Raw genomic sequence first — 21591 nt, forward strand, 5'->3', positions numbered from 1 at the left:
CCACTGACAGAAACCACACTGGAAGGAACATTGCCTTACTTGGAGGCCAGGCCAGAAGTTAACAGGCAGCAGTCAAATGAGTTAATGGCTCACCGTGCCGAATTATTTATGGCCATTTGACAGAGGCCCACGAGCTGAAATTAAGAACAGATGCTGCTGTTGATGATGAGGGATGCTGCATATGCCAGGGACATCGCCAGAAGAAGCTGCCAATGACTGTAATAAAGTTTGCAGCTGGATGCCAGCATCGCATGACTTCATGTGATCTTTCAAAGGTCCCTTTCATCACTGGGCACCATGGTTCTGTTTACAAGCCAAGCCATCTCCTTTTCACAAGCCTGGGGATGCAATGGTCTCATGGACTATTTCATTGGACTATTATTCCAGGGGCCCAGATGATGTCATGAGGTGGTAGGTTCGAATCCTGACTTGTCAGATAGATAGTGGAATTCCAATTGAATAAAAATCTGGAATATTAAGAGTCTAATAATGACCGTGAAATTATTATTGGGACGGGAGAGGAAAACCCATCTGATTCACTAATATTAGTTCGGGAGGGAAATGTGCCCGGTCTGCCGGGGTGGCACGGTGGCTCAGTGGTTAGCACTGCTGCCTCACAGCACCAGGGTCCCAGGTTCGATTCCAGCCTCGGGTGACTGTCTGTGTGGAGTTTGCACATTCTCCCTGTGTCTGCGTGGGTTTCCTCCGGGTGCTCCGGTTTCCTCCCACAGTCCAAAAATATGCAGGTCAGGTGGGTTGGCCATGCTAAATTGCCCAGAGTGTTAGGTACATTAGTCAGAGGGAAATGGGTCTGGGTGGGTTATTCTTCGGAGGGTCGGTGTGGACTTGTTGGGCCGAAGGGCCTGTTGCCATACTGTAGGGAATCTAACCATGTGACCCCAACCCTAAAGCAATGTGGTTGGCTCTCAACACAAATCCTTGACCAGCAGGATGTCCCTCCACTTCCCCACCTTGACAATGCCCATGGTATCTGGGCATTGTGGGGAGGTGGAGGGCCATGACCTTGCCCAGTAAATCTCAGCAAATCCAATTATTTCCAACTGCAGGCAGGGCAGAAACAAAATAAAATTAGCAAAGTAACACGCGGCTCATTTTAAAACAAACACAGGGTGGGTAATCCCTGACTCCATATGACAGTGGGAAGTTCCAAGCGATGAATGATCCCTAGGATATACCACTGTCACCCCATCCTCCTTCCTGAGCTTACGGGCGTGAGTGTGGTGCTGGAAAAGCACAGTTGGTCAGGCAGCATCTGGGGAGCAGGAAAATCGACGTTTCAGGCATAAACCCTTCACCAGGAACGATGCCTGTGGTCGGGGCTGAGAGATAAAGGGGAGGGGGGTGGGGTTGGGAAGATGTAGCTGGGAAAGCAATAGGTGATGAAGGTGAGGGAGATGGTGATAGGTCAGAGGGGGCAGTGATGGACAGTGCTGAGTTGGAGACAATGTGAGGGGAGGGGAAATGAGGAAGCTGTTGAAATCCACGTTTATCCCATGTGGTTGCAGGGTCCCTGAGCTTACAGTCCTGCTCAGCTGCACATAACATTATGTAGAGTTATCGTACCATATAAAGTACAAAAAGAGGACATTTGGCCCAACTGAACAATGCTATTCTTTGTGCTTAAACAAAGTGCTGTACCAGTCTACTGAGTCTATTTACAGTGGGCTGCTACAGTCAAAAGCACAATGTGAACAAGATGACAGCCCAATAAAAGCAACATCATTTCTCCAGGAAAATGCAGTTCCATGCAGGATTGTTACACTGAAACGCAGGCTATCTGTGAAAAATCAATCACTCCCTCTCACCGCAACGTGATTGGCAGGAGTTAAACACTCATCTTCATTAGTCATTATGTCAATGTTTGTAGCTGTCAACAAGGCTGGGTCTGGATTCCTGCCCCTGATCATAGAGCTGAACACTGTTGAGTAACTGCTTCTTACAAAACCAAACCCTCCATATCTAACAGCCTCATTCCTGAATCTGACGGAGACAACTTTGGAGGACATCAAGCCAGAGAAGAAACTAAAAGATAATGGTCATTTAACACATTTTGCAGCCAATCATAAAAGCATCTCCAACAATAGTGTACATCATGTAAGAATTACAGGGGTCAATAGGGGAGAAACAGGTAGCACCTTCCCACTGGCTGGAAGTAGCTGGAAAGGGGTGGAACTGAGAACTGAAGGGACAGTCTCAGAATAAGGGTTAGGCCCTGGATGTAGGTTTGTTCGCTGGGCTGGAAGGTTCATTTTCAGACGTTTTGTCACCATACCAGGTAACATCTTCAGTGAGTCTCCAGATGAAGCACGGAGGCTCACTGAAGATGTTACCTAGTAGGATAACGAAACATCTGAAAATGAACCTTCCAGCTCAGTGAGCAAACCTACACCCAGAACCTTAAGCTGAGCTACAAATCTTCTCAAAACTCGCTAAGGGTTTGGCCATTTAGAACTGAGATAAGGAGGAATTAGTGGTGGATCAATGGAATTCTCCACTGCAGAGGGTCAGTCACTGAGTATGTTTATGACTTAAATCAATAGATTCCTGGATATTAAAGACATTGAGGGATAATGTGGGAAATTGGCATTGAGCAAGGATCAAGGTAGGTCCAATGGCCGATTGCTGTCCTTATTTCCGATGTTATCAGGAGGCAGTTGGATTGCCTCACAAACTGATGCTTTACTGACAACGATAAAAACTTCCAGCAGTGATGAACACTTCTGAAGGAAAGTGCCTGTCCCAGGTTTGTGCAAACCGACAGTTCACTCACGGGCAATTCGAACTGTTGGGTGGAAGACTTCAGTCTCTTTGGACCAGGGCAAAGTTGTTGAACATTCTGCAAAACATCTCCCTTTCAAAACAAGTGAAATAAACCTCGTTCTGAGAGCGACATCAACTTCAGGAACATCAACAGATCAAACAAACTGTCTAAATCTAAACGTCATGCAAAATTTACAATCTCTACAAAGAAAATAATTGGAATTATAGACTATCACCTCCGCACCTAAAGCCAAACTGCAATCATTCATAGAAGGGATTAACTGTCTCTTTCTGCTTAGAATAGAAATGTGACTGTAATTCAAAAGTATTTCATTAGCTGCCAAGTGCTTTGAAGACATCGTGAGGATTTGAAAGGCACTTTCATTTCTCCGTTCTCTCTTTGCTTCCAGGCCCATTTGCAGTTGAAGTTTGCCAATGTAGCACGTCCCCTCCCAAAACACGCAAATCAGCTTTCCGAGCAACATTGCCAAGGTATCGCAGCCTGATCCTGAGACAGGGACTGGAGCCTTGAAGCTCCTGGTCTAATTTCAAGACGGATTGCAGAACAAATTTGCAGATTCTTAAAAACTTCCACCCCTGAATTCATGGAATCACTGTATTGCAACGTTCAACCCATTATGTCTGCATTGATTTTGCGAATGTGTACCCATTCCCCAACCTCTCCCCATAACTGCACACAGCAGGGGGAGGCAGTGATGCAGTGGTGATATCATGGGACTATTAACACAGGTCATGTTCTGGGGACATGGGCTTGAATCCTGTCATGACAGCTGGTAGAATTTAAATTCAATAAAAAAATGTAGAATTCAGAACCTAATGATGATCATCAAACCACTGCCAATTGCAGGGGGAAATCCGTCTGGTTCATTAATGTCCTGGAGGGAAGGACCTTACCTGGTCTGGCCCTACCTGTGACTTCAAATCTATGTGATTCTAAAATTTCCCCTGGCAATGAGGGAATGGAAATGCCGAGCCAGTGATGCCCATATCCCGTAAACAGACAAAAAACTGCTTCCTTTACAGCTTATAATCCTACTTCCACTTGCTTGAACCTGCCTCTGCCACACATTTCAGGAAACACATTCCAGATTTTATCCATTTGCTTCTTTTTTCCCATCTTCCACAATTGGGAACAGTTTGTCCCTATCTCGCCTCAGAACCTTCCCTTCTCCATCTTTTCCAACGTATCCTCATAACTGTAGTTCCTCACCCCTAAGCGTATTCTCTCAAATCATTATTACACCATCCCTAATGTCTTCACATCTTTCCTAAAATGCAGCACCAAAAAAACTCAACGCAACACTCCAACTGAGGCTGACAGTGTTTTACAAAGTTTAACACAGAGTTTACTATTGGCCAAAGACTACTAACCCTCCTTGAGAAGATCACATGGTATCGTGGGGGTGGGGAGTGCACATCATGATACAGAGAGCGTCACATTGTGAGAGACAATATATATGAAGCTGGAAAAGTATAGCAGGTCAGACAGCATTTGAGGAGCAGAAATGTCAACAATTTTGGCCAAAACTCTTTGCCAGGACTGGGGAAGGTGAGGGAGCCCAGAAGGAAATAGAGGGAGGGGGGTGGGGACTGGGGGAAGGGTAGATGGGATGGTGATAGGTGAATGCATTGTGAGAGACGAGTTGGATAGATAGATTGTAAAGTTGCATCCATCTATGATTATTACTTATATAGGTAAAAAACATGGGATAATGTATAAGAGGTTTTCAAGATGGTGGGAGATGGATAAGAGAAGATCTGGGAACCTTCTTTCTTTCCTACCTCAGTAAAGCATATAGCACCGTAGGTAGAAAATGCAAATTGCATATTTGAAGCCTGAATACAAAAACAAGGAAGTGTTATTGAATTTGCCTACCTCTGAGCACATAATCTTAGTGGCACTGGGGCAGAACTGTCAAATGAGACTGTGTTTGCTGCTTCAGCGAGATGCAGAAGTCCTCACGGCACAGTTTAAAATGGAACAAGCCCAGTGTATTGAAAATTGCATCATGCAATTTGTCCATTTGAGGTTACCACACACGTACATGGAGGGACTGACAATAAGGATCCATGTTCAATGGGTGAAGATATGCATGTTACTGTCTCAAGAATGTCACAGCAGGAGGGCTCTCCCAATCAATACAGAGGGTTACTGGACTCGAAACATTAACTCTGTTTCTTTCTCTACAGACCTGCTGAGTTTCACCAGCACTTTGTGATTTCATTTCAGGTAGAGGGGTTTTAAAGGTTTTCTTTAAGTAGGAGCAAGATAACAGGAAATTAGGTCAAGTACTCTTAACCTAATGATATTGCTCATTGATATCAAAATGTAAGGTTCCTTCAAACCAAATGGCAGAGGTAAACAGTGGACCCACCTTTTTGTAGTGAAATAATTGCACAGAGTCCAGTATCCTGTCACCAAGTCACCCTTCATTTGCATGTGCACTGTATTGGGCTCTTGACAAGCCAGCTTAGAGACAGCCCCTAGACTGGGGGGAATCTCAGCCAGGGCTCCCTGATTGACCCAAGTTAATAATCCCAATCAGGGACCTCATGGTCAATAAGATCCACCTGACCGCCGTTCTAATCACTACAGTGGATTGCTAAACATATTTGCAAAACATATTTGCAAACGTTTCTGCACATGGGACTGGAGCAAAGACAGAAATACTGCGAGGACTAACCCGATGATATAACCTACTCCCAAGGCACCACTGGAAAAATGGCAGCTTCCTGTCATAAATGTGACCAGAGGTCTCTGCAACTATACACACTCCAGTAACCATGGACAAATCCTGACCTTCTCCCAAGATTTCCAAAAGATATTCACAACCTGCGAGATCCCCTGAGAATGTCAATGCCAATCCCAGGCAACAACCTGCCTTAGTTGCTGAACAACAACATAACCATTGGAAATGTTCCATATTGTTTATTATTCAGGAGTGTTTAATTGACTGTAAAGTACTTTGGGATCTCCTGAGATTATGAAAGGCACTGTGTGAACACATGGCCATCACAATAAAAGCAAAATGCTAAAAATCTGAAAGAGAGAAACAGAATTAGCATTTTGAGTCCAGTAAGACTCTTTTACAGTTCTTTGGAAGAACTGTTTCTCTCTGTACAGATGATGCCAGACCTGCTGAGATTCTACAGCATTCTGTGTGTTGGTTTCGCATGCACATCTTTTCCAAGCATTCGCAGTCTGACATCAACCAAACACAAAGATAAATCGAAATGTTTTAAGGGATTGCAGTAGGAAATTGACATTCCTTATACAGATGTTACAACAGTTTGGTTAAGACTGGAAACTTGTCTGAGAATGGGAATCAAAATGTGGATTCAGTTGCATTTTGAGAGAGGGAAAGAATTGGTTTAGAAGGTATTTGCCGATTCACCTTTTGTACTCTATGCTACTTTCTCCCCACTCCCACCCCCCTCTTATTTATCGCTCCACTCTGCAGGCACCCTGCCTGTATTCCTGATGAAGGGCTTTTTCCCGAAACACCAATTTTCCTGCTCCTCGGATGCTGCCTAACCTGCTGTGCTTTTCCAGCACCACTCTAATCTAGACTCTCCTTCTGAACCAGAGCAATGTAGAGGAGACCACTCCCCAATGTAGAGGAGACCACATCGGGAGCAACGGATACAATAAATGATATTGGAGGATGTGCAGGCAAAACTTTGATGGATGTGGAAGGCTCCCTTGGGGCCTTGGATTGAGGTGAGGGAGGAGGTGTGGGTGCAGGTTTTGCAATTTCTGCAGGGGAGAGTGCCAGGAAGGGACGGTGGGTTGTTGGGGGGGGGGGGTGGACCTGTTTTTACCTGATACAGAAGGAGGCCATCTGGGGCACAGTGTCTGTATTTGCTCTTTGAAAAGGGAAACATGTCGCTTAAGCTTTCTGTTTTGCACTCCTCTGGGCAAGACACAAGAATAATTGGCAAATTGACTCTGATTGGTGGAAGCATTGCCATGGGAAAAACAACAGGGAACAATAGGCTTCCCAAGCTCCCAGATAATTCAAAACAGACGCAAATCTTACACACAATTAAAAAACTGGAAGAACTGTGGATGCTGGAAATCAGAAACAGATTCTGCGGAAGGGTCACTGGACCGGAGGCATTAGCTTTGATTTCTCTCCACAGATGCTGCCAGACCTGCTGAACTTTTCCAGCAATTTCTGTTTTTGTAACATGTTTCTTTTACTTGCAGAGGACAGGTCCCTTTTTATGAATGTATCAGCACAAGTGAGTCACATTGTACGCCTGACTGATTACCTTACATTGCTGGTTGGTGTGGCTATTCATGCACTTGAGATTGTCCAGTGAGTGCTGAAAGTTCATGAAATCACATTTACCAGAAGATGCAGTAGTTTGTGTTTTGCAAGAGTGGCCTGGATGATGAATATCTGTACTCAGCCTGTTACAGACAATTGAAGGAACCTGCTGTTTGATTCAATCAGCTAATGGCTGAGAAGCCATGTATTTTATTAATAATTCATTCGCAGCCCACGAAGTCTCAATGTGCCGGTGTTTCTTCTTGCAGCTGAGGCTGGGGAAGACTTTCACTTCCTTTGGCATTAACTGGCCGAGCACTGCTCTTTCAGGAATAGCATGGACCTAGCAACATCTTACAAAGTGCTTCAACAGTCCAAACTTGTACGATGCTACTTATGTCCAGAGAAATAATTGAAGAGGGGCAAAGATGTTACTCAGCTTGAAAGATTCCCTACAATATGGAATCAGGCCCTTCAGCCCAACAAGTCCACACCAACCCTTTGAAGAGCAACTCACCCACATCCATTCCTGTACCCTATACTTACCCCTGACTAATGCACCCAACACTATGGGCAATTTAGTACAGCCAATTCACATCTTTGGATTGTGGGAGGAAATCAGAGCAAACCCACACAGACACGGGGAGAATGTGCAAACTCCACACAGACAGTCGCCTGGAGCAGGAATTGAACTCAGGTCCCTGGTGCTGTAAGGCAAAAGTGCTAACCACTGAGACACCATGCCTCCCTAATTTATAAGGAATTTGCCTGGGTTGGAGAATTTGAGCTATAGGGAGAGACTATTTTCCCTGGAGCATCGGAGGCTAAGGGGTGACATTACAGATGTTTATAAAATCATGAGGGGTATAGGTAGGGTGAATAGCCAAGGTCTTTACTTCCAAGGTAGGGGAGTCCAAACTTAGAGGGCAAAGGTTTCAGGCAAGAGGGGAAAGATTGAAAAGGGACCTAAGGGGCAACTTTTTCACACATAGGGTGGTACGTGTATGGAATAGGCTGCTAGAGGAAGTGGTGGAGGCTGGTTCAATTACAGCATTTAAAAGGCATCTGGATGGGTATATGAATAGGAAGGGCTTAGAGGGATATGGGCCAAATGCTGGCAAAAGGGACTAGATTAGTTTAGGATATCTGGTCAGCATGGACAAGTTGGACCAAAGGGTCTGTTTCCTTGTGGTAGAACTCGATGGCTCAATGTCTACATTAGGGAAGTTAGGAAGAACCAAACTCAGAAAAAGGAGGAACTACAAAGAGGCAACAAAATTATGATAAAAAGAAATGAGGGAGGAGGAAATAGCACCTGGGTTTGGTTACTACTTCAATGTTGGGATGTCTGAAACACAAACTCCAGCCTCGGAAGTGACTGTGCTCTTCGAGTTTCAGTCTGGATCTCTGTTAAGAAACGGCTGCAGTTTGTCAAGTTTTTTTTATTTCACCTGTGGCACCTGGAGTGGGTATTCCGGACTGTGACCAGTGTTTTCAGTGTGGACACTGGGTCGGGCCATCCCCATGGAAATAAGACACTGCCAAATGCATTCACTGAGATCAACAGGAAGCAGAACCTAAGACACAGGTGATGACCTTTTCAGCCTGCTGCACCACTACCTAAGATTGTGGCTGATTTTCCATCTTAACTCCCAGTTTCCCATCCTTAATTCCTCCAAGGGTCCAAAACAATATCCATTTCCATCAAATAAAAATTAGCATAAACTGTCAGGGATCTTGGTACTTGGAGGAATCTATGAAAGGGCTGATACCATCAATGATGCAGGCAGTAGAGAACTCAATCAGGGAAATGCTAGATCAGCTTTGAGTGCTTCAGGCCTACTGATAACTGGGCAACACTGGGAAGACAGAAGATTCCTCTTTGTCAAGGCCCATCAGTATTTATCCTAATAGTCAGGAAAGAATCACATCAGTGTAACAGTGGTTGGACAACTGTAGCTGGGGATTAGCAAAGCAAGAGCGAGTAACACATGATCAATGCAGTTGCTGCTGGAAAAGCTATCTCTTCATTTTTTTAAATCTGTCCAGTGGTTAAAGCCACAAATCTCTCGAAAAGAAGAGCAAATCACTGCAGATGCTGGAATCTGAACTGAAAACAACAAATGCTGGAGATCACAGCGGGTCAGGCAGCATCCATGGAGAGAGAGCAAGCTAATGTTTTGAGGCAAGATGACTCTTCATCAGCTCTGATCTCCAGCACATTTTATTTTCTCCAGAAGAGGTGTCCTTACAATAACAGGGAGATGGCAATGATGGCGTAAGTGATAGAGATTCATGTAATTCATGAGGGCATGTGATCACATTGCTCTGATATTAGTAAGAGTGGACACCAGTCTGGAATGAGTGTATGAAGAGAAAGGGAGCTTTTAAACACTACACTACAACGCAGTAATTGATAACCTACTATTTACAGATGAAGGTGTGTTTAAGTACATAAGGAGTGAAGGAATCTTACTTAGTGGTAAGAAGCAAGCTGCCACAAGCTGCCTACAGTTTAAGGTATATCAGGAAAATATTTCAATGTGGAGCCTGGAACGAGGGATAAATGATTTAAAATCATAGGTTGTCCATTTAAAACAGATTAGGAATTTTACTTTCAGAAGTCTTTGGAGCTTTCTTCCTCAAACAGTTTTGGAAGCAGAGTCCTTGAATCTTTTTAAGGCAGAGGGAGGGTTCATGTTAAGGAAAGGGTTGAGAGGCTATCGGGGAAGGTGGAAATAGATCAGCCCTGAACTTATTGAATGGTGGCGCCAAATATGTAGCTGGCATAATGACCAGCACATCATCATTATTACAAAGAAAACGATTGTTTCAATAATGAACATCAGAAAAGGAAATCTGCCATTCTTACCTGGTTTAGCTGATACATGACTCCAAACCCTCAGCAATGTGATTGACTCCGAACTACCCTTCACAGGGGCAGTAAAGGCAACATTAGCCAATGATATCCCCAGGCACAAATATTTTAAAAAGTTGTGAACACTTTACAGTGCTATACGTTTATTCATATTTATATTTGGTTAATATTTAATAATGCTAAATTTGACTGTGCAAAGTTGAAGAAGCTTCTGTGCTCACTACATATGCAACTGTAAAGATCTGTAATGTGACCTTCCTAATCCAGTACCGAGCTAGGCAGGTGTGGTTGGGAATGCCATCACCTCCAAAATCCCATTTCACTCAGACACCATTCTGATTGGTATTGTATCAGCTGCACATTCATCTTCACTGGCACCCTGTTCTCAGAAGCTCTGTGGGGGCACCTTCCCCAGATGGACTGCAGTGATTCAGCATCAACACCTCAAGGGCAACAAGGGTGGGCAATAAAGAAGGCTGAAAACCCCCTGTGTCCCCTCATTTAAGTTATAGGAAGGATGTTGTGAAACTCGAAAGGGTTCAGAAAAGAGTTACAAGGATGTTGCCAGGGTTGGAGAGTTTGAGCTACAGGGAGAGGCTGAACAGGCTGGGGCTGTTTTCCCTGGAGTGTTGGAGGCTGAGGGGTGACCTTATAAGGGTTTATAAAATCATGAGGGGCATAGATAGGGTAAATACACAAGGTTTTTTTTACCCAGTATGGGGCAGTAGACAGCATAGGTTTAGAATAAGAGGGGAAAAATGTAAAAGCGACCTAAGGGGCAACCTTTTCACAACAGAGGGTGGTGTGTGTATGGAACGAGCTGCCAGAGGAAGTGGTGGAGGCTGGTACAATTACAACATTTAAAAGGCAGCTGGATGGGTATATGAATAGGAAGGGTTAAGAGGGATATGGGCCAGGTGCTGGCAGGTGAGACGAGATTAATTTAGGATAACTGGCCAGTGTGGATCGGTCAGTTACCGTGGTGTACATCTTTTTGACTCCAAGTCCTTCTCACAAGAGGAAACATGCTCCCACCTAGTCCCCTTAGGATTAGATGTTTCAATATGATTTTTACAGAATAGCCTTACTCATGTTCCTATACACAGGGAATTGCCCTGCTCTCTGACTCAAACATCTTCCACTTAATCCATACCTTTTTGTCCTAAAGCCCTCTCTCGGTCAGTGAAGCCTACCTCCAGCAGCTGATATTCTCAGTCTTGTGGAGAACTCCACAATTTCACAGAAGGAGATACAGACTCCCAGAAGCAGCTCAGCAAGACCCCAGCAGCTGTTTCCACTTTCCAGCTTTCCACATTATTTCTGTGTCTGTGTACACAGTACGTCCCATATGGTGCTCCGTGAAATCAGAGATTATTAATTACCTCTGAGCAGATGCTAAGGTCAGCGTATTATCACAGACATGACTGTTGAGAAGTAAGAATGTAATCGAGGGAAGGCTAGCACACTCTAACTGAAGTGTGTCGCCCCTGAAGAAGGGTAGGCCTTGACGGTGGAAAGGCACTGAGTGCATTGCTGGGGGCACAGTGATGGCGTGGGTTGATTTTGCCCAATGGTAGCTCTTCCTTGACCTTGGGAAGCAATTGGATTGCCAATGGTTTGGTTTGGTAAGAACAGTCCAGCTTGGAAACGCAGTGGAGGCATGGTTCAAGTTAGGCATTCAAGAGGGCATTGGATGGTCATTTTTGGATAGAAGTGGTGAGCAGGGGCATGGGGAAAAGGTGGGAGATTGGCACCAGATCATGGACCCAGTGCAGGCATGATGGACTGGATGTTCCATGACAATTTTGTGTTTCAATCATGGTGCCAGTCATTGTGAACCTGCACCTAGTGATAGGACTGTTCCTTCAGAGACTGTTAACCTTATTGTGAACTCTCAATAAGGTTCATAAAAATTGGGACTAATGGTATGGGAACTTGTAAGGGACATTCTGCCCAGCAGCAGTGTGGGATGTATCAGAAGATCACGCAGTGTTCTTTTTCACCCTTTTATCCAAAACTAATTTTTCCCACAACCATACAAGCTCAGAGTAGATTAGGTTAGATTCCCTACAGTGTGGAAACAGGCCCTTCGGCCTAACAAGTCCACACCAACCCTCCAAAGAGTAACCCACCCAGACCCATTTCCCTCTGACTAATGCACCCCAAACTAAAATTCATTGCAAACCTTTGTGATTTTCCTAACTTGTTTATAATATGTAAGCATCACTGGCTGAGCCACCATTGATTGTACAGATTATGCATTCCTGATGAACGGCTTTTGCCCAAAACGTCGATTTTCCTGCTCCTCGGATATTGCCTGACCTGCTGTGCTTTTCCAGCACCACACGCTTGACTCTAATCTCCAGCACCTTCAGTGCCCACTTTTGCTTAATTGTTCAGTCGTCAGCTACATACCAACTGCATGTCCTGTGTGACATTTCCTTTCTTTCATACACAGGATGTGGGTATCAGTGACGAAGAGGGCAAATACCAATCACCCACATTGCTGTGGGTCTGGAGTCACATGTAAGGATGACAGTTTCCTACGACATGAGTGAACCAGATGGATCTTTGCAGCAATCAGCAGTGAATACTTGGTCTCCATCGGGCTGATTTATTCCAGAATTCAATTCCACCATGGACCGTGGAAGGATTCAAACCCATCATAGAATCCCTACAGTACAGAAACAGGCCATTTGGCCCAACAAGTCCACACCGACCCTTCAAAGAGTATCCCATTCTGCCACCCCTATTTCCCCTCACTAATGCACCTAACTTACATATCCCTGGACATTATGGGCAATTTAGCATGGCCAATTCATCTAAGCTGCACATCTTTGGACTGTAGGAGGAAACCCATGCAGACATGGGGAGAATGTGCAAACTCCACACAGACAGTTGCCAGAGGTGGGAATTGAACCCAGGTCCCTGGCACTGTGAGGCAGCAGTGCTAACCACTGACCCACTGTGCAAGTTGAATAACATGATCACTAAGCCACTGTTCCTCATCTGGACACAAATGTAGGCCAGACCAAATAAGGAAAGCAGATTTCTTCCTGAAAGGTGTTAGTGAACCATAAGGGTTTTTATAGCAATTGTTTCATTGATCAGAGATCGGGTAGCAGTTGATTCCAGTGTTGTGATTTTGTTGAATACAGTTTTCACCATCTGCCATGATGGGACTTGAGCACAAGTTCCCGGGGATTTACCCTGGGCCTCTGGATTAATATCCAGTGTCATTTTCACATCATCATTGCCTCTCTTGTCTGTGGAAATTTGCAATTTAAATTTAGAGGAGGTAAATTCAAAGGAGATATGAGGGTCAGATTTTTTTTTCAGAGGAAGTGGTAGATACAGGTGTTTAAAGGGGAGTTTGGATAAGCACGTGAAAATGAATGGACGGGAGGGATATGGACCAAGGGCAGGCAAAAGGGATTAGTTTAATTTGGCGTCATGTTCAGCACAACATTGTGGGCCGAAGGTCCTATTCCTGTGCTGTATTGCTCTATGTTCTAAAATGGCTGTTAAGCGTGTTCAAATAGCAGCCACTACACATTCATAGAGTCATAGAGATGTACAACATGGAAACAGACCCTTCGGTCCAACTCGTCCATGCCAACCAGATACCCTGAATTAATCTAGACCCATTTGCCAGCATTTGGCCCATATCCCTCTAAACCCTTCCTATTCATATACCCATCCAGATACCTTTTAAATGTTATAATTGTACCAGCCTCCACCACTTCCACTGGCAGATCATTCTGTACATGCACCACTCTCTGCATTAACAAGTTGCCACTTAGGTTAATTTTAAATCTTTCACCTTAATGCTAAGCCTCTAGCTTTGGACTCCCCCACCCCAGGGAAACGACCTTATCCATTCATCCTGTCCATGCTCATGATCTTATAAACCTCTATAAGGTCACCCTTCAGCCTCCGACACTCCAGGCAAAACAGCCCCGGCCTGTTCAGCCTCTCCCAATTGCTCAAACCACTCAAAATGCAAAATGTCCTTAGCATGTGAAAGGCATCCTGTAAATCAAAATTCCTTCTCAGCCAATTTCAGGTCAATGGATCTCATGGTTTCTGAAGGGTTCTCATATTCAACCAAGTTAGCACAGAATTCTGGTGCCTTTCTTCTACTGCCTCCAATGCAAATCTGAGCCGAGTGCCAACACCCACCGAGGACACAAAATGCCAAAACCAACAATCCCATCGTTGGACAAACAGGCTCTTACGAGCAAAGAGTGGCAGCATTGGTTTTGGTGCCGTGTGTAAGCTGCTTACCCAACAAGACCAGGCAGCACTGAGAACAAGTCTCTGCAGAGTCAATCTGCGAACATAAATATCAACGCAGGTTTAATGAACAGCAACTGACATAAATGGGAGTTCTGAATTGCTGACAAAATGAGACTCTTGTGCTTATTAAATTCAGAGATAATGTACTAATTTTATGGCTGTCTAATAAATGTCTCTCGTAATGAATGTGCTTGATGGCAATGATCAAAGCACCGGCAATCAAAATCAATTGTCCCAGAGATATTGGACGGAGCAGCTCACCAGCTTCCACAGCCGGAGCAGGTTTGACCTTCATTGCTTTCACTGATTTCTTTTCTCCACGGAACAGGAATCAATATCCGGGAGACATTCTAGCACCTGCAACATGCAAGTGAAAAATGAATGAACTTGAAGCAACCACAGAAACTCAAAAAGTCAATGCATCTTTGCAGGTCCAATCAATAGGCCGTGCTTCCAATCAGCAATAAAGTCAGCATTGGCAATATAAAGTCATTATAGAGCATCATGGTATTCCTGATGAAGGACTCCTGCCCGGAACGTCAATTTTCCTGCTCCTCGGATGCTGCGTGACCTGCTGTGCTTTTCCAGCACCACTCTGATCTAGACATAGAGCATCATGGTACTGTGTCCTGCCTCCAAAGCACCAAAAGATTCCGTTTTACGCACATCATGTTGTTCGGGACAGTGTGAGGCTGAGCAAAATCTACCCGTGCCAGAAGGAAACTATAAACATTTACACCCATCCACTCCACAGAGAGCCCTGTAATTATTTTAGATTACCTACAGTGTGGAAACAGGCCATTTGGTCCAACAAGTCCACACCAACCCTCCAGAGAGTAACCCACCCAGACCTATTTCCCTCTGACTAATGCACCTAACACTATGGGCAATTTAGCATGGCCAATTCACTGGGCCTGTGGGAGGAAACCCACACAGACATGGGGAGAATGTTCAAACTCCACACAAACAGTCACCCAAGGCTGGAATTGAACCTGGGTCCCTGGCGCTGTGAGACAGCAGTGCGAGCCACCATGCCACCTGCTGATGTGAGGGGAGAGATAGAGGCAGGGAACCTCACAATCTTTAAAAGATACATGGATCAACACTTGAAACATTATTACATTCAAGCCTCTGGGCCTGGTGCGAGAAAGTGGGTTAGTGCAGATAGGTCAGCACAGACTTGATGGGCCGAAGGGCCTCTGCTGTTCTGCATGATGTCATGGCCTCATTTTCTGTTTGTAAAACAGGTCAGTACATCACCAAGCTGCTCAAAACCTTTAGATTGTCTCCCAAAGATGCCAAATTATTTTATTACTACAAAGTGCAATGGATGAATAGGGTCTGTTAAAAATGGGTGAGAATTCAGGATTGCAGGGGGAAGAATATACTCCTTCAGCGTCACATCGTTCAGTCTCTTTCAAGTTTGGAGTGTACCACATGAGAGAAAAGAATAGCACATCTCCTTCTGCATGTCACAGAGAGTGGAAATATCATCATGCTCATTCAGAGACATGGGAAATAGGAGCAGGAGGAGTAGGCCATTCAGCCCTTTGAGCCTGCTCTGTCATTCAAGTTGATCATGGCTGAACATCCAACTCAGTATTCTGTTCCCACATCCCCTTCAAACCCTTTGATTCCTTTAGCCCTAAGAACTATATCTGAATTCTACTTGAAAACATTCAATATTTTGGCCAAAACTGTTTTCTGTGGCAGAGAATTCCACAGGCTCCCCAGTCACTTCTCCTCACTCAGGGAGGAGTAAATTACTGCAGATGCTGAAATCTGTACTGAAAATGAAAAAAAAGCTAATGAGCTCACTCTCTCTTCATGGATGCTGCCTGACCCACTGTGATTTCCAGCATTTGCTGTTTTCAGACATAAATAGTCCACTATGTTTTCTCAAACTGTGATTCCTGGTCATATAATCCCCAGTCATCAGGAACAGTCCTCCTGCAGTTAACCAGTCTAGTCCGGTTAGAATTGTTTCGGTTTATGTGAGATTCACCCTTTCATTCCTCGAAGTTTTCAGATTTCATTTTGCGCTCATGTTAATTTCTACATCTCCCTGCTTGGTGCAGTCTGACCATGACCACCCGCTGAGCAAGCGTGTTAACAATCTGAGTAAACTGGCAGAGAAGTTGTCCAACGATGAAGTCGGGTGGCTCGTGAGAAATTGGAAACTGGAAAGAGCATATCAGTGAAGATAAAACTGGGGAAACAAGACAATAACTTCTGGAAATGTATGCAGAAAACAGGGCTGAGTTCCCAAGAAAAGCAGTCAGTTGGAATGGCCAGTCATGGTTCAAGGGTGGTGCCCTTCCATCTTGAGTCAGAAGGTAATGAGCCCAAAGCCTTCCAGACTATGTCGTCCTCAGGGAGTCTCAGCAGACCTTCTATCTGTTCAGAAAGCTTTGGATGACTGTCTGTGTGGAGTTGGCACATTGTCCCCGTGTCTGCGTGGGTTTCCTCCTGGTGTTCCTGTTTCTTCCCACAGCCCATGGATGCACAGGTTAGCTGAAATAGCCATGCCATATTGCCTACAGTGTTCAGGGATGTGCAGGTCAGATGGACTGATCAGGGTAAATACGGTGGAGGGGTGAGTCTGGGTGAGATGCTCATCAAAGGGTCAGTGTAGACTCAATGGGTCAAATGGCTTTTCCTCAGACTGTATGGATTCTATGATTAAGCCAAATTTGATCTGTTCAGAATATATAAGATCCTATTATCCTACTCCGGATGAAAAGGGACTTTACTCTGGAGGTTTTGCCAATGTCTAATCCTCAACTATATTATTTAAATGTGATCTAGCCATTATCACATTGCTATTTGTGGAAGCACTCTGCGCCAATTGATTGGTGTGCTTCCTATATTTAATGGGGAGATGATGACCTGGTGATAGGATCACCAAACTCTTAATCCGGGGAAGCTAGGCAACGCTCTGAGAATCCAGGTTTGAATCCCGCAATAGTGGATGATGGAATTTGAATCCAATAAAATCTGGAGCTAGAGTCCAATGATGACCATGAAACTGGTGTCCATTGTCAGAAAAACCTATCTGGTTCATCAGTGTCCTTTGGGGAAGGAAATCTGTCATCCTCACCTGGTCTGGCCTACCTGTGACTCCAGACCCACAGCAATGTGGTTGACTCTGACTTGCCCTCTGGGCAATTAGGGATGGGCAATAAATGCTGGCCCATCCAGCAACTCCTTCATCCTGTGATTAAATAAAAAGTATTTACCACAGTGACTACACTTCAAAAATACTTTGCTTTATTTCCCAATCTTTGTTTTCAATGCCTTCAAATATTTCAAATGCCTAAAGACAATCATTGATTTAGTTATCAAATGATTCACTAAATTACTGATCTCATTAACAAGTGTGTTTGTTTTTAAAGTCAAAGGGTTTGGTTTTGACTTTAGGCAATTATAATATTTGAAGGCATTGGACGTAAAGATTGAGAATGGTGTAAAACAGAATTACGAGCTCAAAAACACCCTTTCTACGTTGGCGTTCAATTTGACTTGCAATGTTCCTGGATAACATGGTTTGTAAAAACAAATTGTTCATTCTTTCACCATCTATCTAACAGTCGTGATTCAGAATTTCAGATCTGGTGAAACCTGAGTAATTGCAGCATTTTTCTGTTAAATATTTCATACTTCTAGTGTTTCCCATATTCTGTATCTGTCTGAGGATGACCAGACCAGCATTTGCTCAGTACTGCGTTTCTCGACGATTTTTGTAGGATGGGAATATTGGGGATTAAAGCAGCCAATTTGGGTGGACACGTTGACACACTATTCTCATGTTTTATCAAATGGCAGAATAGGTTTGAGGGACTGAATGGCCTTCATCTATTCTGGAGATTGCAAATAATCTCAATTGGAACATCACCTCTGATTGTAGGTAATTGATTATTTCTCACTAAAGTTAACAACATTGCAACATTTAGTCCTCAACAGTAGAAATTTATCAAACATCAAATACACAGCACAATGGATGCCTGACACAAATAGGTACACAGAACAAAGGACAGTAAAGAACTGTAGACAGCAGATATCATAGAGCAATGTCAAAGCTTTAAATGAATCCTCAGTCCTTGGGTGGTGATTATCAACCAGTTGAGCCTCTGTATTATTAACAAGGAACCCATGATTAAGTTACTGCCTTGTAATTATTACTCGTGGGTTCTCATTATTCTGTGTAACGCACTGTATAATAACAAGGTGCTTTAACTAAACACAGGGAACATGGGTGTTTTGAGATTGAAACAGAACTGGAAACACTTTAGGTTTCACTGAGAGCCATGAGCAAATGGAAAAAGGATCAGATTAAAACTACAAGGCTGCTTCACCTTAAAAACCTGACTTCTTCAATCTGAGGCTAACTGCTTTGTCTAATTACGACAGTGGCACATAACGATGGCTAAGGAATCATCCATAAAGCGCACACACACACAAAACTGATACAAGTGGTGCTCACTGAAGTTAAGGAATATTGTAAGACTAAAATGCGGCACCAAGGTTTTTGCACTTCCTTCTGGCTATGACAAAGAACAACAGACATCCTTTTCAGGAAGGTAAAGACTGTGCTCCTCTATATGAAACGAGTCACGAGTATCATTTCAAGAGCTTCAGCATCCTTGTTCTGTACATCATACAATTTGCTGAGTTCTCCATCTGTGGAAGTGTCGCACTGCTCTCCTGTAGATAAAAATGCTAAATTACTGCCCCCCCCCCCCACTTGTGTCTCCCAAAGGTAACACCATGTTATTAATGATACGTGTCATCTGCTTGTACCCAGAGGGGCAACTTCTCTGTCCTCACTGGTTCCAGCACTCTAATAGCCTGACCTCAGGTCAAAGGGCAATCATTAATGATGATAATGATAGGATTACTGTTCCTGTTGCTGTTGGAAGGTGGATTAATTTTCCTTCACAACTCCTAATCGCCATACCAGTGACTGGCCGGATTGTCACATTAAAACCTGTTTGTACTTCCACACTGAAAGAGATAAAAGTGTTGTAGCAGCTTTTGAGATACTGAAAAGAACAAGTGACATTTTCTTCAACAACAAAATCAATTTCTCCTGGCGAGTGTTCCTGCTGAGGGGGGTCAGTGGATTACAAACACAGCTAAGCTGAATCACACGACCCCCAACATGAACATATTCTGGTCTGACAAAGCTCTGTGGCTAAGGGAGATACACGCTTTCTTTAAAAAGTTATCTATTTTTCCAATCAATCTGTTCAGAGGTTTTATTACACACCTCTGGAACAGGTGGGACTTGAACCCAGGCCTCTCAGTCCAGGGGTAAGGGCACTACCACAGAGGCCCCATACTAACTTTTATAGGGGATTACTTGGTCTACCACTTTAAAGGCTGCATTTAAGCAAATTAATGGCTCCTTTAAAACACCACGTAATGCCACTCAAACAGATCGGATTGATTCAAACACGGTCACGCTCCATTTTAAGGTTGACCTTACAAGAGGTTGAACACTTTCAGTCTTTAGGAAACATCTACAGTACAGTCCAGACCCAGTCTGAACTCCTGGCCTGAACAGATGATGCTGCATACATACATCCCGTTAGGCCTGATGGGAAGGGCATGGCCTACTCCAAAGAAGTTCCCTGCTACCCCTCTTCATCTCACCCTATCAACATGTCTGCAGTGAATGCAACGGGGTCAGCCATGTGGACCTCATCGAATATGAGTTCCCTGATTGGGGCAGTTAACCCGGTCCAATCAGGGAGTCCTGGCTGACTGATATAAACAGGAGTGGGGGATTTGAGGTTTGTCCTCATTTCCCTGAAAACAGGTTGAACTGTAGGGTTTGGTGCCTGGCTTTGCCACTCCTATACATCTGTTAATGTTAGCTGCTTTGTAAACTGTGTACTGTTTAATAAAGTAAAATTTAAAAAAAATAAATTGGTGTCTCAGCCAGAAGGTGCGAGGGACTGGTGGGTAGCTGGGTGGGTCTGTGTTCTATGCACTATCTAATTGGACTGACTTATATGTATTTGCTACTGATACTGTTTTGCAATGACTGAAAGTGGGCTTTGGGGTTTGGCCTCGTTTCCCTGAAAACTGGTTGAATGATGAGGTTTGGGGTCTGGCTTTGCCGGTCCTCTCTCCCGTAAATTGCTGTTTCTCTGTATACAGCTGTAAAGGTTAAATGTTTTGTAAACCATATTGCTTAATAAAATAAAATATATATAAACAGGAGTATCGGGGGCTGAGTTCACACTAGGAGCCGGCTCTGTTCTAGCTGGGTCAGTGTCATGCACTCGGCATGTGTAACTGAAGGTGATTTGGTGATGGGATTATTTCAATTCCACTCTGCATCTTTCTCCCTCCTATATGCTGTTTGCTCTGTCCCTTGTGCTGTAAACCTCCATGATTCTTTGATCCTGAGTCATTTTGACTCTATGACTCCATGTTTAGCCAGCTTCCCCTCAAATATATCAACCAGTCTCTGGAATAGAGAGTTCTACATTCTCAGTACTCTCTTAAAAGATTTATCTCCTGAATTCCCAATTAAATTGATTAGTGACAAGTTAGGAGCAGGGGGACACAGCAGTTAGAGTAGGACATTCATGAGGGATGATCAGACCAATGTTCTTATGCTCTTCCCTTATTAGATGGGAATATGGACAATTCCAGGAATCAATGTGGGTAGACAACTTGAATGTTCAGAAAGTTAAGATTTCCCTAAAACATTCAGTTGGCAGTCTGGACATTGCAGAGCAGACATCTTGTGCAAAGGAAGATCCCACAAGCTCGCTGACCAATGAGTTGAGTTGGGGGGGGGAGGTGGTGTGGTGAAAGGGAGTCTCAGTGCTATCAGGTAGTGAAGGAATGTTAATCAAGTAACAGAAGAGCTTAACTAACAGCAAAATACTCAGGATGCCAGAAATCTGAAAAAAGGAGAATAGAAAGTGCTGGAGGTACTCAGTAAGTATAAGAGACCATTTGGCCCTCTGAGTCTGCACCGACCTTCCAAAAAGCATCCCACCCAGAGCCTGGATATACTATGAAAGCTGGTTGGAGAATCAGTGACACTGAAATAACTTCACAGGGGTATCCCAAAACCAAGTCACTCTTTATTTACACCTGGAAAGTCCTTGACACACTCAGCTCTCAGAGTGAACAGAACCTTTGACATGCCGGGGCTCTCTGATTGGACCGGGTTAACAGCCCCAATCAAGGAACCCGTATTCTATGAGGTCCACCTGACTGACCTCGTTACAATCAATACAGACACAATCACAAAGACACGCACGAGAATTCCTAGAAGCATGGCATTCCAAACGGAACTCTATCAACAAACACATC

General features: G+C 44.1%; 1 protein-coding gene across 4 annotated transcripts in view; it reads right to left on the reverse strand.

Annotated features, from left to right (window-relative positions):
- The window catches only part of unc5b (unc-5 netrin receptor B), a 268998-nt gene that overhangs the window by 132383 nt on the left and 115024 nt on the right, over positions 1 to 21591 (reverse strand). The window contains exon 1 of one of the 4 annotated variants that reach the window (XM_072583547.1): positions 14515 to 14563. The exons of the other annotated variants lie outside the window; for them this stretch is intronic. Coding sequence (XP_072439648.1) covers positions 14515 to 14548 — 34 coding nt within the window. The 5' untranslated portion in view covers positions 14549 to 14563. Of the gene's footprint in view, positions 1 to 14514; positions 14564 to 21591 lie in introns of those variants that run through there. 4 annotated transcript variants of the gene reach the window in all.

The sequence above is a fragment of the Chiloscyllium punctatum genome, chromosome 13, assembly GCF_047496795.1.
Source record: "Chiloscyllium punctatum isolate Juve2018m chromosome 13, sChiPun1.3, whole genome shotgun sequence".
NCBI lineage: Eukaryota > Metazoa > Chordata > Chondrichthyes > Orectolobiformes > Hemiscylliidae > Chiloscyllium > Chiloscyllium punctatum.